The sequence below is a fragment of the Centruroides vittatus genome, unplaced genomic scaffold, assembly GCF_030686945.1.
Source record: "Centruroides vittatus isolate TY-2023 unplaced genomic scaffold, ASM3068694v2 contig_5, whole genome shotgun sequence".
Taxonomy (NCBI): domain Eukaryota; kingdom Metazoa; phylum Arthropoda; class Arachnida; order Scorpiones; family Buthidae; genus Centruroides; species Centruroides vittatus.
The window spans coordinates 3,388,335-3,406,086 of NW_027122286.1; the positions used below are offsets into that span (position 1 = coordinate 3,388,335).

Here is a 17,752-nt window from a genome sequence, read left to right on the forward strand (position 1 = left end):
AAAAAAGTTAATCTCGATCACCGAATAATTCAATAACATCTTACACGACCCCTGACGGAAAGATATAGAAATAAACGTAGTTGTAGATATTATCTGGTGAGATTTTTTTTTTTAAATTTAATTAAAAACTTTACGGATGTTATATGTAGACTTCTTAAGAATAGTTGATTGTTTCTTTCTTGAAGCAGATATATTAAACTTTTATCAATTCAATGAACATTTGAGTATTAAAATGATTGTTGATTCAGTTCGTATTGAAGTTAAACTTGATTCAATTAGTTTGGTTAATATTATAATGGTTCGGTTAGTGTTGCCAACTATTAATTTATCTAATCCTCAGATAGGTTTATCTAGGTTGAAAATGTTGAATAAATCATACTTTTTGTTACTTATTCAGATGGTAATAACTTTTAAATACTTTGTTCATATATGCATAATGATCTAAAGTAACTTATGCCATAATCTTATGTTTAGATTGTATATATGCCTGCTTGTTTATTTAAACACTTATTAATTACTTACATGGTTACAGAATAATCTCAAATATTGTAAAGAGAATGAATCTATTAAGCTCCATGCCTTTATCAGTAGCAGGATGCTTTTAATCACTTTAATGACTGATGTCCATCTAGACTTATTCTGAACCATGTCCCACCAATTTTCTCCACCTTCATATCCCTCTATTTCATTTTTCCATTGTAATGGTAATTTTATCAGTGACGTTGATCATTTAGTATTCTTAATATTTGATTTTTCTGTATTTTTTTTACTCTGCATGTCTATCTCACCTTTGCATGTCTATCTCACCTTAGTTGAGATAGACATGCAGAATTTAGAATTTTGAGCAATAAATAGTTAAAAAAAAAGGAATTAATCAAAAATTAAATTACATTATTTTCCAATTAAAAATTTCTTTACACTCAAAAGACAAAGCTGACTGAACAAAATGCCCACCATTAGCCAAGTGGATAAAATCACTGATTGCTGGTAGTTGGTTGTGGATTCTCACCTTGGAAATAGGCTTTGTGTATGGAGTTTTCTGGATTTTCTTTACATTTGAACAACTAATTAGTGACTAGTTTCCCACGAGGCATCTCCTCAGCAGATTACCCACATGTCATGTTGCCATAAGCAAATAAACGTATACCAAGCCTGGACAAAACAATTTACAGTCTCAAGAAAATGAGGGTCTGAATCAAAAGTTATAGTTGTCAATCCTAGTTTCAATAGTCACATTTTATATATATTTTAAGAATACAGATTCTTAAATTTATTTTTATATAAAATGTCAGAATATATTTATATTAATTATTACTTTTTTTATTACAGGAAGAAATTTAGAAGCATTTCTGCTTTTACACATGAATGTTTTGTTTCTTCTGAATTGATAAATCTATATAGTCATTAAATTATATAAAATACATGTGACATTTTTAAAGATTCTGGCTTTAAAATGTTATTTTATAAAAATGTAACTTTGGAAATATATTTTTAGCAAATTAATACTAAAATAAATTTCAATGGACCTACCTGTTAATCCTGAGGTAGAAAAAGGTGATGTAAAAACTGATATTGTGGAAAACAAAGTAGGCTCTGAAGATTTAAAAGTAGATAATGGTAACACTGATATTTCCATAATGGAAGAGAAGAGGATTGTTTGTCAGATAAAACTTAAAAGTCCAGAAAGTACTGAGAAAAGTGACTTAAATAAGCAAAAGGGAACAAATCCAGTTATAATAACTGGAAGCCACATTAATAAAGATATAAAAACATCTGATTTATCAAGTGAAACTACTGATATACAAGTTCCAAAAATTGTATCTGATACATCAAGTGGTAGTAGTGGTTTAAAATTAAGAGTTGCATTAACAGATTTAAAGGTCCCAATTATAAAATCAGAAAGTTGCAAAAATGTAGATGTAAAAAAATCTTTGGAGATTCAAGATGTCTTACAGCCATCCAAAGAATCGTTTCAAGAATCAACAAAATTGGATGAATTGAATGTTTTTCAAGAAATAAATTCTCAAAAATTATCTGGAAATTTTTTTCCGAAATTAAAACAAGAAGGAAGAGCTAAAATGTCAGCACCTTCTAAAGGTGATCATAAACAAAATGAAGCTTTGTTGAAATTGGTTATGAGTAAAGAATCGGGTGGAAGTGGTGTTATATTAAAGCCATCTGATCAACTTGCAAGAGCAAAAGCTGTTGGTATGTCAGCTAAAATTGCTAATTTAAAAAGTATGTTGAATAGCGTAATGAAAACTTCTTTAAGTCAAGTGCTAAGAACAAAAATTGATACTAAACAAGAAGATAAAAGTCGTGAAGAAGAAAAGAGGACTACTGCAAATGAGCAAGAAGAAACTATTAAAAAATCTGCTGATAATGAAAAAAGTATTAATTCATTAAATATTAAATCACCTGAGAGTAACGATTGTAATTCAACAGTAAAAGATTGCTTTAAAGATGTATCTCCTTACATTGCTACAAGAAAAAGTTGTTCATCTGATGTAAAGCCATTAATTAATGTAAATAGAGCAAGAAAGAGTATGCCATCCTGGTCAGTCAAAATTCAGCCTGTTAGTGGAACATCTAAAACATCAATGTTGCAACCTGTTGTACTAACAAGAAATCAAGCAGCAAAGAAAGCTATGAAAATGAAAGGTAGAAAACAAAAGCGTAGACATTTTCGAGGAGCAACATACAGTCTATATTTAAGTTCAAAAAGGAAAAAGAAGCAAAAGAAACAAGAATCAACTGGTGGAATTAAAGATGAAGAATCTAGTATTACAGGGACAGAAACAACTGGAAGCTTTCTAGATTCTGAAGAGGAAGGTGAAGGTGGTAGTTTCATTAGTGAAAGCTGTTATACACCTTCAGAATCATCCTTTCAAGATGAAGAAATGTCTTCGGAACAAAGTAATATATCACCAACACCAGTTTGTAAAATAAATCTGGATTCAGCAGGTGATGATAAAGGGAATTTAAGTATTTCTAATATTGAAAACCAGAATTTTGAAGTGAAAAATGAACAGAAAGAAAAAGTAGAAATTCAAGATGAAAAACTGAGAGATGATAATCAAGATAACATTTCTGTTGAAAATGTTGTTAAAGAACAGTTAGATAAGATAGAGAAGTTGGGAGAGACGCATAAACGTAAAAAGGAAGAAGAGGTAATAATTAAAACTCCATTAATGCAAAATAAGCAGGAAGAAAAAGAAAAGGAAGCAAATTTCAATGATGGTATTCCTGTTTCTGATGAAACTATTAGAACAACTATCAAATTAAAAACTGATGAAGCACGATTACCAGTTGAAGATGCAGCCGTTGCAGAATCAACTATCACTCCTGAAGTGGATTCTGAACAGATTATAGAAAATGCAGCTGTTGAAAGAGAAGATATAAAAATAGAAAAATCTATTTTACATGATGATATTGAAATTATTGATACATCAAATTTGAAGGATAAAATGGAAATAGAAGAGACTGCAAATAGTAAGTCAAAAATTGTTTTAAATTAAATTAGAATTTTGTTGTTCTATATTAGTATTTTAAATATTTGTAAGGATCTTAAAAATATAATTTATTAAAATTCAAATGTTTTTGAATACAATTGTCATTGGATCAAGATGAATGAGATCATCTGTTCCAAAAAGTTGTTCTTTATGAAAATGAGTGGTGGTTCTCAAAAACAAAATGTTTGAATAAAATAAATTGTATTTTTAAATTAAGTAGCAATTATACTATGTTTCTACTTTATTGGAGCTGTTAGTACTGTTTAAAAGTTTTCTGTGTTCTAATAAAAGCAGGAACTGGTATGATTGTTATTTATCAAGAATTGGAGATTAAAGATCAAGATTGGATCTTTCAGCAGCTTTAAAGTGTTATTAAGTTAGTACAGTACAATCTTGCTACTCTGATATTTGCCCAATTTGAACCAATTTTGTTTTTGTTTTTATGCTAAATGTTCAGCCAAACAAAAAAAAACTTTTTAAAAATATGACAAATTTATAAAATTAATATGCTCTATATATTTTAATATAAATATATACACAAAATACAGTATAATTTTTTAAATATATAATATATATATATATATATATATATTTATCTGTAGTCCTTTTTGACTTCTGATTTTTTATACATAAATTTGCTAATCCAAACTTTTCATTAATCTGAACAACTCCATATAATAGTTATTAATAGTTTGGGTTAGTGAGGTTATACTATAGTTGTATAGGACCAGATCAATTATGTGGCAAGCTGCGGACCCAAAGTAGTCTGGATTTCTAGATTTTCTGGTTTTCTGGACACAGGCTAAATATATATATTTAAAATATAAAAAAACAATAAAAAGTAAAAAACAAAATTTTATTTAACAGATACAAATTAAATGAGGCGGAGTGTTAGTGAAACCTCATCTATGTGGCTTATGATATAGTGTTTGATCTCAAAATTTGATTGATCGACTTTGATAAAACTTTGCCATTTCCATTTATTGAAATTAAAAACATTATAAAAAAAAATAAAGGTCCATGACTTCATTTTTGAGATACAAGATTGTAGCATGAGCATTCATGACAAAGTGATTATTGACAAATTGAATGACTTTGTCAGGTGATGTCCCATGGTTGCTAGCACATTTCTATGGGCTTATAGAATTGAGTTTATTCTCAAAATTTGATAGGCCGATTTTGATGAAACTTTGCCATTTTCCGTTAATTGAAATGAAGAATCCAAAAATATAATGAGGGTGCATTTAAATGTAAAAAATAGAGGTACTACATGACTTTGTTTACAATATATAGTGGAGTCAAAGTGATAATGTCCATGATATCTGACATGACTGGGTGTGCCTAATGGAATCTAGAGAGAAAATAAAAACAGCATTGCATGTGCCTAACGGAAAATATGCACTAAAAATGAAAGAAACACAAGAACAAAGCAATTTGTGGCAATTGCTTTGGGGCATCCATAAATTCCGTAAGGGCAATTTCGGCCATTCTAGACCCCCACACACACCCTTATGTAAGAAACCGTAATATTTTTTTGATCCCCTTCTCCTTTCCTATCTTACATAATATTTAGGCATGATTTTATAGAAAGATTTTAACAAAAAAAATATTTCTTTTTATGAAACCCTAAAAACCTTAGGTCCAAAATATATAATTATTAATTAGTTAATTAATATGTACTATTATTTATAAAAGACTTTATGTGAACAAGTTTAAAATTATAAAAATTTAATGAATTTGAATGAACAATTTATTTTAAGAACTATATTTTTTTAATTTTCATCATCATTAATCAACGTCATAATATTCATTTTTATGTTAATTTTAATTTTCACTTGTCCATGGATTTTTCAGCCAATTTTCAAGTGATTCAATCACAGACAAAGAGTCTGATTCAGAAACTTCATCGTTTTTTAATTCAAGAGATTCTGTACTCTCATCTTCAGACATCCATTCAGCATCCTCCGCTAACATATCATTGTCTGTTATTACACAAAGTAGTTCTTTTTTTGACGTGCTTCAATATGAACAGGTTTTATTTTGGAAAAAGATACTTTATGATTAGTCAGTTTCTTGTGCTCGTTAATTTTTTTCTTTAAAGCAAAATACATATGACATGTAGAGCAAGTTTTTCCTTTTATTTGTGACTGTATGGTAGGGCAAAACTAATCATATATCAAATTATTCAGATTTCCAGTTTGCGATAAAACAAACGATTCAAGGTTTAATCTTTGGAATAATTACTTCTGGAAAATCCTGAAGTGAGAAAAACAATCGACATTAGACATATTCTTTAACTCTCACAAATGGAAAAAACATGACTAATAAAAATGCAAAACTGTGTATATATGTATTTTTATTATTACGTATAAATATATGTAGTAAGAAAGTATATATTTTTTATTTTTTGGAGTCTCCAGAATGAATTAATCAAATTCCCATAAAAAACTATGGTAAATTGATAATCGGTTAATGAACAATTTGGATAGTGAACAAAGTCTTGTAACAGATTATGTTCCTTAACAGATCACCCACTGTATATCAAATTTCATAAACACTCTGTAAATTATCTCAACTTACACCAATTAGCATCTGCTTTGTGTGAAATTTGAGAGGAAGGTGTTAACATTTATTTAACAACTAGAAAAAAACTGCCACTTAAAACTGGTTAAATTAAAATTAAAAACACTAAACCTATAAATCAGCAAATTTTTATAAAAAGTGCAAACATTTTTGTCCATGTTGAATGGGCATTATTAAGTAAACTAATCCCCAAATGCTGAAACAAACAGAATTGCCAAATGTGGCAGAGGAAGGTGATGTAAGATGAGGGGAAGGGGAAGATAGTAAGATTTATAGTTTGAAGAAAGACTTTTACGCTTTGGGGAAGGAGTCAACATCACAAAAATTAATAGTGGTGTTATTGCAAGTGGCCTTATATATTTCCACCTGCTCAAGATGTTTGAGAAAGGATTACCTGGAACAGCTATGTAAGAGGCATGCTTTGCAGAATTCCATATTGATATTGGGGTCAGAGGTATAGATAGCCAACACTGTGTTGGCCAATCCTTTTATGATGGACGTCTGATGTGGTTGTGTAAAGGAAATGATGTAGCACCTATGTATTCTAAGTGGTGCTTGGATTTGTGATTGATAATAGGGATAGTGTAGATGCCTGGTTGGAGGTTAATGTCTGGACAGTCTAGCATTGCAGAGGCGGGAGGAAATTGAAGGAGTTCTACGGAATGCTAAACAAAAGTTATTTCTTCTAGATGTTTCCTTGTAAAGGGTGGCTTGCTTCCTGTCTTATAACCTGTGTCTTGGGTGCAATTTATCTGTGAAGCAGAAGTGGTGGAGGAAGGACAATGTATAAGGCCTTTAATAGTATGTGGAGAATAGCCATGCTGAATTGTGTAACAGGTGATCGTAAGGAGCTCTTTATCCCTATCATATGTGTCTGATGAATGGGTGAAGGCTCTTTGTACCAAGGTCCTAAACTAGGCGATTTTGAAGGTGAATGGATCATGGAAAAGGCAAGGGCAAAGGTTGGGAGGTTTTCTGTAAACCTGACTAGATATGTGTCCTTTGGGTGAGGAAAGCTGAAGGTTCAGGAAATGAACAGTATGATCGTTGTCTTGTTTAAGGTGGAGCCAAAGGCTGTAAGCACATGTTTGACAATCCCTTGTTTGTTTCAGCATTTGAGGATTGATTTGCCTGATGATGATGCATGATGCCCATCAACATGACTGAAAACATTTGCACTTTTTATAAAAATTTGCTGGTTTATAAAATTACTACAGGTGATATAATAAATAAAATTTGTTTTTTCTGAACTAATTCTCATTCTTGTGTCAAATGTAAACACCAGTATAAAGTCCTAATAATGAGTAATGTCTATGTAGACAATTAAAAATAACGTTTGCTGGTTTATAGGTTTAGTATTTTTAATTAAGAACTAATTTTGTTAGAACTGATTAATATTAGTTTTTAGTCAGTTTAACTGATAGCTGGTAACCTTAGGGTTTCTGGCATGCTGGTCTCCCCCAGTTATATGCAGCATGCTGGTCAATCCATGAAAATACAGTATAATTTTTAATTTAACATTGAATTTTAATTAATGTTTTTATAACATGAAAATTTATTAACAATTTTGAATAGTAAAACTACTAAAACAATAAGCCAGAACAATATGAATAAAATTATAGCCTAAGACACAATTTTATATGACTGAAAAAAGAAAACATTTTGTGAGTTACAATCTGACTGATCTGAGGCTTTCTATTTATACAAAAATCTGATGGAGCACAGTATCCAATTGAGTTCAGATAACAGCACCTTTTTGTCTACCTCTTCAGAAATCAGACTGTTATCAAAGGTTCCTGATAGTATCTGAGTAGATACACCTCTCCTAGAGAAACAGCAAAACATCCTTTTGCTGTCTTCTCTTAGCAGATGGACTTCTATTCAGATAGAATGCAAAATTGCATTGTCTCAGAATTCAAATAGGCATAATGATAATTTGGATGAATGAAGGTCTTGTTAGTAGGCCCCATGACTAGGCAGCAGTGATACAGGCTAGTTCTGCTCATTTTGAATTCTTCCCTGTCATCATTTAGCAGTAGGTAATTAATAAAGAAAATCTGTTACTAAACACAATGCTTTATTTTACATTGTTTTGATTAATCTAAAAGCTTTTCATATGAAAAGAATATTTTCTAAATCCAAAAACAAGGTGAAAGTGCAATGTATTACTTGAATTTCAATAATATTTTGTAGTTGATAAACTCCTAGCAGACTTCCAAGTTTCACTGTTTGCCAGAAGTTGTTTTAACTGGCAGTGATTGATGTTTCCATCAAAAAAGTGAAAAGCACACATCACACATGCCCCTGTGACAATCTGACATTTTGAAATATACAGTTTCCCTCCCTCATGTTTTCAATTTTGTTACATTAGAAGGATGTAAAGAATAATAATGACCAGAGACCTGATGGTATGCCTGAGTCAAGAATTGCAAACATCAGTTTCAAGAGCCTATGATAAGTATCCATTGGTCTTTGAGATAAATCTCTTCTCAAATCTACAGTTACTCTCTACTTGTAACTCCTGAAACCTTTAAATTATTTCAATTCTACATTAAATGTAAATCAGAAGATTACCTTTATAAGTGGAGAAGAGTTTTCTATCATGTGCAATTTCTCTACTATAGAATACTTCATTGGAATTTTAAATACTATAATGTGTTCATTTCAATAACTACAATGATGTTTAATTGGATATCTATAATTATTTAATAAACATTTATATAAAATAAACTTGTAGATACAATATTGTTCTTTCTTATTACCTTTATTTTCATGATTTTCATTTGATTCACTCTTATGACTATATTGTTTCTATAATAAAGACTTTATATAAACTAAAAACAAGTTATTTTTGTTATCACTTACTAAGAGAATAATACTATTTTAAAATTTATTCAATTTTTATTTCAAATTTTATTTATTTTGATAGGTGAAGGTGGGAGCAGTATTGCTACTATAGTAAAAACACGTGTAAGATTAAAAAGGAGAAACACTGATGATCCACAAGATCACCAATGGAAAAATGATGATACAGTTAGTTTAACTTCATCTATTTCGGCTGGGTCTGAATCTGCTATTAATAGTGTGAAGAAATCAAGAAAAAGTAGATACATAAAATGAAAAAATACTTAATTCAATTCTGAATTTTATATAATAATAAAATATTTATATTTCATTTTTTAGTGAATTCAGATAATTTATCAAGTACTGGACATGTTGAAACTGAATTTATACCAAAGATTGATATTGTTGTAAGTATTATATAACATAAAAATATTTACTAGTGTTGGCAAAAACTAAAAATTATTGAAATTGATAATTGGGTTTCAACAGAATTTGTTTTGGTAAAAACCAGTTTTTAAATACCAGATGCTAAACTGGTTTTCAGATTGATTTTATGACTGCTTTGAATTTAGTAGAATTAATGTTTTACTATTGTATTTTATTAAAATTAATTAATTTTAATAAAATTGTAATAGTTTATTATTAATATTGATAAAGTACTGCAGTAAACATTACTAGCTAAGATTTATGAATATGCCTGAATCATGTTTATTCCCACCAAAAAGAGGGAATAAACATCTGCAAAAAAACTCATTCATTTTTTTATACACCATCTACAGAGGAATGTAAAACTCACTTAAATCGGTATGCCAGATTTTACCATACAGAAAAATTGATTTCATGGTCTGCCCTGAATAGACTGACATGTCAGACAATCTGCAAAAATATGGTACAAATTTTTGTCATTATGCCTATTCATTGAAGTTAGTGTTCTAAATAGAAATACTTTAATTATAATCACCTGTATGTTCTTGTATATTCTCAAATAACAAAAAAAGATGATGTGTTCTAAATGAAACCTTTTTGTGTTATCTTCCTGAAAATGTAGATTTTTAGATACCATCTTGAATGTTGTACTTGCTAATTCAGTATTTTTAAGCTTCCTCTCTATGTTTGTTTTACTCAAAATTAATAGTGATGTTTTAACATTTTCAACAAATTTTCTCTCTATCTTTTTTTTTTAATACATCAATGCATTGGAAAAGCAGAAGAATCATCATGTTTTAAAACTGAAATTGACTTAGGTCAGGAACACAAATGTACCAGATACAAAAGTTCAAAAAGTGAGTACTTATTTAATACCGGTATTCAGACTGGAAGATTTGAGAACACAAATGTGTAAGAACACAGTATAAATGAAGATGAAAACAGATAACAGAACAAAATTATGTAAAGTTTTGGTTAAAATCAAGTACAAAATTGAATGGAAGAAGTTTATTCTTTTTACACACTGAAAATTTTTCTATAAAAGTGTAACCAATAGGAGGTCTTTCATGATTAAATTTTCCTAGTTATAAGATCTTGTTTTGAAAAATGGCACATACTTTCCAGTGGCACATGTAGAAACTGAAAGACGTTTAAACTTTAAATTTAATATAAGATTTAATGCACATATTTGAGATTACTTATTAAAGTTTACTAGTTTCTAACATATTTTGTTTCATTGTTTCATTTTAAAGCACTTATAAATCGTATTAATTGTAGTTTGTGTTTTAAAATGATGTTAGGCCTTAATCAGGTATATTATGTTTTCAAAACAAGTTTTGAACTCATTAATGTCAGTTATGATATTTAACTAAACTGGTTCTTAAAATATATTGTAATATAAGAAAAATAAATATTTTTATTGATATTTATTTTATTCTTAATGTTTATGTCAGGATTTTTGATTAAGTACTTGTTTATGTCTTTAACAGGGTTCTAAACTAGTATGAAGTAATAATACAGTATAATACATATAGCTTTCCATTTGCCTCTCACAGGTTCCACCTTAAACATACAGAACATTTCATGGTAAAAATTGACAGTAAAGATGAAATAAATGCAATTCTCTTGTTTTTACAAGTTTCTGTTTAAAGAAGTTATACCTCTTGTAGGTTTTACTGTATTTTAATTTGTTTCTGTGGCATTGCGCTTACCATTGTTGTGCAGTTCAGTAATTTTTATTAAAATTTCAGGGCAATTTGATGAGCTTATTTGATATTTCAGTAAGTTTCCATCTCTTTTGTTTATTTTCATTATTATTCTGTTTTCATATAATAATTTAATGTAAAATTTACAATATAGTTATGATGTTTTCATTGCTGTCTACTGCTGTTAAAGAAAAAATGCAGTTTATTTATAATTTCTAATAAGGATACTAATCAAACTTATTCGATGTTACTGCTTACAAAATTATTCTTTATGATCTCATCAAGTATTTTTTAGTAAAGTGATTGCAGTTTGTAGTGTTTAATATTGTGCTGAAATCATTGATTGATAAGTAAAAAAATGTTTTGAAATATTTTAATCTTATTTGGAAAAATTTGATTTGCATAATTTGGGTGGTCTGAGAACAAGTTAAACATTTTTTTATAAGAAATAATGTAAATAGATGGCTGATATCTGGATTCCCAATATTCAAATAATTTTCAGGAATACATTAGATTTGGATAATGGGTTGTATAAGTTGTTCATTCTTTCTCTTAAAATTTTTTGTGACTTTGAAATTGTTAATTATAAAACAATTAACAATTTCAAAGTTACATTAATATTAGTTTTATGATAAGTTTCTTTTTGTGTGTAAATAAATTTTTTGAGTTACTCTTTCAGCTCATGTTTGTTTCATATATTTATCTTGCAGACACTGAGTAATAAATTTTCAAAATTGGAAAGAACATAAATGTGTTTATGGATAACTTATAGTTTAACTACGTCTAACAATAATGTATTATTTATTGTTTATTTTATTCACAATTTTTATTATTTAAATTTATATTTCTAACAAGTAATCATAACTGTTGAACATTTATTTACACTATTTAAAGCAGATAATTAATAAGTTCTATTTTAAAACATATAATTTTTAGTATCACAACAAGATGCCGCCTTTAACATCATGTACCTGTTTGCAAGAACCTTTAGATGCATCTTCCAATGTAACTACAGAATCTAAAATTTATTGTCAAGCTTTAGATTCTATTGATGATAAAGTAAGTAAAATAACAGAATCATTATTATATATAATGATGTCATTCTTCTTTAATTAATATTAAATCCTTATAATTTGAAACTTTGTCTTTTCTCTATGTTTATCTGTAATATTATAATATGAAACATTTTTTAATGAAACAAAATAAAGTTAATACGGTTTTTAGCAAAATTTAAATTTATACTTGATTTGAAAAGTTTTGTTTGATTATTTTCAATAGTAAAATTATTTAATTGTTATTTTATAACATTTATAGAAGAAAATGTAAAACAAAACTGGAACCAGTTGCAAATATTAAAAAAAATTACTTATTTTCCTTTTCAGTAAAATGTTTTAGTTAAGCAAACAAACTTTTTCAGCTTGATTTAAAGGCCTACCTCAAGTCTATCTTCAATCCTAATATAATATATATATTAAATAACATAACCTAATATTCCAAAATAGAACTTTTTTATACAGGTAGTTCCTTCTTTACAAATTCCCAATTTTATAATCTGACTCATTACTGCATTGTGAGAGATGTATTAAATGAAACATTGATATAAGCACGTGTTAGTGAATGACTATTTTCTTAATGAGTCATCATTAAGAGCAGATAGTGTATTGTTGTTTATTTGTAGCTCATGTTTAATTTAGTTTTTGTTGTTTTTTGTGCTTTCAAGTATTTCATGTATTCTTTCAACATGTCTAAAAGAAAAGATGATACATTGGACCTTCGTTATAGCGCTGCTCGCTATACCACACACTCAGTTATAGTGCAGGCGATGTTCGCGACACGATAAGCTCAAACACGTTTATACAGGTCTGTGTGGTGTTAGTGAGTAGCGTGTTTTATTGTTACTGCGTATGGAGTAATTGTGTATGTATTGAGTTCCTGCATGTATTTTGAATAGTGTTTAATTATTGTATGCATGATGAGTGAAAGAAAAGCTTACAGTGTGAAAGAGAAACTTGACATTATTGCTAAAGTAAAGAGCAGAGTTTCAAAAACAAACATCAGAAGAGAATATGACATACCTGAAGGAACTGTAAGGGGTTGGATGGCAGAGGATACAAAACTGAAGTCATTTGTTGATAAGCTTGATCAAGATGCTGGGCTTGAAAAAAGACAAGACTTGGAAAAAATCAAAACATTGACGATTGCCTCTGTGCATGGTTTGTGCAAAAATGAAGTGAAGGTATTCCTGTATCTGGAACTGCTTTAAAGTTGCAGGCTGAAAAATTTCATGTAAGCTTAAAAGCAGAAGGAGATTTTAAGGCTTCTGACAGTTGGTTGTGGCGTTGGCAAAAACGACATAGCATCTTCCAAATTTCCATTTCTGGTGAAGCAAAGTCTAGTGATATTGAAGGCACTGCAGAATTTTCCAAACAGTTCACAATTTCCATTAAGAAAGAAGAGTATACTGATGCACAAGTTTACAACTGTGATGAGACTGTTATATTACAGAATGTTGCCAAATAAAACCTTAGATCTAAAAAGTAACCCACAAAAGGCAGAATTAAAATTAAGCAAGGAAAGGATAACAGCTTTATTTTGTGTAAATATAGCTGGTAACACAAGTTGACGCCACTCATTATAGGTAAAGTCAAAACCCACAGTGTTTAAAGTCAATCAATATAAAATCTCGCCAGTTGTTTATAAAAACAGCATAAATGCTTGGATGACTTCTAACATATTTCATGACTGGTTTCACAATTCCTTTGTTCCTTCTGTGCGAAAATTTCTGAGAGGATTGAGTCTAGATCCAAAAGCTTTGCTTCTCTTAGATAATTGCCCAGCTCATCCACTGGCTGATCCACCTTGTGTCTGACGATGGTAAAATAAAAGTAATGTATCTTCCAAAAAATACTACTGTTCTTATACAACCCTTAGATCTAGGCATTATTAGTGCTTTCAAAACAAATTACTGAAGAGAAGTGATGAAGTCATTATTAGCATCAGACATTGATGTCAACATATTTTTTAAAAAAAATGGATCTCAAAGACGTGTCCTACAGTATTGGACTTGCCTGGCAGGCAATCACATCAGAGACAATTAGAAACTGTTGGAAAAAATTAAATGAATCTAATAATCAAGTTGATATCGACCAAACCACAACACATTCAGATTCAGCTTCAGATAATATCTTCACTGAGGCTGAAATTTCTTGTATCCGGATAATATTGAATGAGCCAGAAATAACTAATGATTCTTTGACTGATTGGTTAGATGTGGATGCTAGAGAAGATATTTGTCAGAATATGACTGATGAAATGATTATCGAATCCATTTATGGTGATGAAGATTGTCAAGAAAAAACAGATGATGATGAAGAAAGTGCCAGTGGGATAGCTGATATACTGCCAACAACCAAAGAAGCAATAACAGACATTGGAAACTGTTATAAAATGAGTTGAATCACAAGAAAATATTAACAGTGTCAGATTGTTGCAATTAGCATCTTTCAAAAGGAAAATGTTACAGAAGTTATCAAAAACAAAACAAACAAAAATTACTTACTTTTTTAAGTGATGTTTTGTAATTGAAATGATGTCAAATACATAGATTTTAGCCAAGTTATAGATAGTGTTTGTTTTTACATACAGTACTGTATTTTCAAGCATACCTTATGTATATAAATAAAATAATACATATACAATATGTACTTATTAAGATGTATAACTATGTTATGTAAATTTTAATAAAACACTTAATAAATAAATTGGTTTTTTTTAATTAAAATACGTAATATGTATGTAGTTGATGGGATGTTTCAGTATATAGCTCAAATCGTTCTGAGTAAATTTATTGTGTCACCACCGTGCTGTTCAGTATAAAGTGGTTTACCTTATAACGTGGGTGTTGTTTCCTGCCAGACATGCGCATTATATCGGGGGGTCCACTGTACTATTACTGATATGAATAACAAAAAAAAAAAAATGTAAATCAATAACGTTAGAAAACAATAATGAAATTATAAGCAGTTATAAAGCTGGGAACACTGTTAAAGACCTTTGTATCAAATATTCTCTACTGTTCTTCTACTATTTGTACTATTGTGAAACAAAAAAAAAATATTTAAAGAAATTTAAAATGTGTGATCTTAAGAATTTTCTCAACAGAAGTGCTACTGCTGCATCTATTGGCCTATAGAAAAGAGTGAGCATTCAGATAAAAATATTTTAAAAAGTAATTTTGTTTATTTTTCCTTTTAAAAAGAAAGAAATTAAAGTTAAATATAATGTTTATATTTTTATTGTTGTTTTTCAAGATTTTCCTATTTAAAATCTCATACACAGGATTATAATTATGCATTATGTATTCATTTGTATGAAAAATTAGTTCCCACTCTATAAGTAACTTCTACATAGGAACTAATTAACTTTGTAAAGGTGGGTTGATGGTAGACCTGAGGTAGGCGTATAAATCAGGCTAAAAACATTTGTTTGTTCTATTAATAAACATTTTGCTGGAAAGGGAAAAAGATTATTTTTTAATATATTTTTACAATAACAGTAACATGAATTAATACGTTTGAAATTGGAATTTGATATTTTGGAAATATCATATTACCTGTTCCAATACACCAACATATCCTGTTGTGTTAGCAAGCAAACGTTGGAATGTGTGACATCATATTTCCATTACTGTTGGAATAGAGGTGTTAATAACATTGTCTTGTGGTTATGACCATCATATGCAATATTGTGGCTGTATCCAGTGACAATAATGAGGATATTGTACATTATACTCCATTTATGTTATTGACAAGACTATGTCTTGTTTATAAAATCATACGTCCTGCTGTCTTATCAGCTTAGAGGTATGAAGGAGTACATGTTAGGAGTTGAAATTTGGCACAGAGTATTAGGTACCCAAATCATGCACACATTAAAAAACCAGACTTATAGGTAGTCAGGGGACCGAGAACTGAAACACAATAAAATACAAAATGGAGACACTCTCTACAAACAGGCAGTAGTGCGAGATTTGTGCATGCATTGCTCGTTGGTAAGTTGGAAATACAAATATTGTGAAATCGAATTTTGACAAACACGTGTGTTGGGTAGTTCGAAAAGTGAATGTTGCTAAATCGAATTTTGACAAATGAATCTTCAAAATAAACCCATTTACCTGTCTCATGTTATTCCCCACATATTTCTGGTCTCCACATGCTAATCTCCACCGATTAACCGGAGATATCTCGTTTCATCATCGGAACTTTTTGAAATTAGATAGTGCGTCATTATAATTTTATATTAAAACTAACTTCCGAAATAGAATTATATTTTCTTTTTACATTTATTAATATATATATTTTATTTTTGCAAATTAAAAAAATATTTGCGAATGATACAATAGCCACCATTATTTTTTTCAAAAACGGGAAATTTTTACATTGACAAAAATTCAACCTGGGGCGTCACGCAACGGAGAGAAATTTCAACGTTTGATAGGTTAATTTCAATGAAAATGCATTGTGGAAGACCTCGTGGTCATGGCTGTGGCCGGGGAAGTTTGAATGATCGTGCTCAAAACCAGCGATACCAAAGATGATTGGAGAATAAGAATGAGACTTGCCATGAGCGTCAAAGTAATCCCGCTTAGTAGTGAGTCTCCGAGACATAGTCTTGTCCCAAATACAGCCTTGCTATTTTACTTGTTTTTATAGTTAAAATAATTGAGAATAAGATAATTACTATTTTCTAACTCAAATGCCACGCTTTTGTCGACTTTAAACTGAAGAATGTTTCTTTCAGCTTGGATACATGTATTGACCACGGTCATCAACATTTTGTTTAACTGAAGCAGCAATGGATCTACTCACCATTGGATATACTCCAATGGTAAGTTAGTCCAATGTTGCTAAAGGTCCTGCCAACAAAGTCAAAAAAGAACACCAGTATTGCTAACATTGCTGCAATGTTAGTGCATTGAAACATGCATATTGATATTGAGGTTTCCTTATCAATACTCTTGTGTCAATATTTCTTGCTACAAAGCTTTATTTTTTATCTGAAATTGTTCTCATTTTTCTTTATATTTTTATGATATCTTGTTTAATAAAGAAAAAACTTTTTATTTTTAGCTAATAGGTTGTTGTAATTTCGTAACAAATCAAAAATTAGTTAGACCATCTGTAAGGATCCCTTTTACTGCTCTATGTGAATCACATCTATGGAGATTTCGTCATCATCATTGTTGTCCAGGATGTGGAATATTTTGTACTCAGGTAAAACATTTTTATTGAATGCACTTTCACTTTATTACAAATATATAATGGGATCCTTTTTTATCAAAAAAGTATAATATTAAAGATAAGAAAATATTTAAATCAGTGTTTTTTAATTTTTTTCTAATTGTAATTTTTTTTTTCTCGGTAATTTTTTATTGTGGCACCCCCTGCTTCTTTATAAATTTAATGTTATTGCATTTTTCACACTTTTAGTGACTCATAAGCATTATGGTTCTGCTCAGTTCTATATTTTGCAGCATACTAATTGCATCCAGATTGGAAATCATTGGTTTAAATGTTTGGTACATTTGATCTTATATATTAATATTTAATTAAAAAGAAATAGAGTAATGCATAGTTTACATTAAGTGATAAAAGCTGCTTCAATACTTACTTCCAATGTCAA

The 17,752-nt window shown here is 29.4% G+C and overlaps 1 protein-coding gene across 3 annotated transcripts in view; it reads left to right on the forward strand.

The window, feature by feature from the left end:
* Positions 1-17,752, forward strand: part of LOC136978243 (histone-lysine N-methyltransferase EHMT2-like) — a 68,024-nt gene continuing 50,272 nt past the window's right edge. For all 3 annotated transcript variants that reach the window (XM_067273911.1, XM_067273912.1, XM_067273913.1), the window contains exons 1-6: positions 1-96; positions 1,330-3,492; positions 9,025-9,198; positions 9,279-9,346; positions 12,008-12,130; positions 17,200-17,343. In XM_067273911.1, the coding sequence (XP_067130012.1) occupies positions 1,521-3,492; positions 9,025-9,198; positions 9,279-9,346; positions 12,008-12,130; positions 17,200-17,343 (2,481 nt within the window). In that variant the 5' untranslated portion in view covers positions 1-96; positions 1,330-1,520. The remainder of the gene's footprint in view (positions 97-1,329; positions 3,493-9,024; positions 9,199-9,278; positions 9,347-12,007; positions 12,131-17,199; positions 17,344-17,752) is intronic.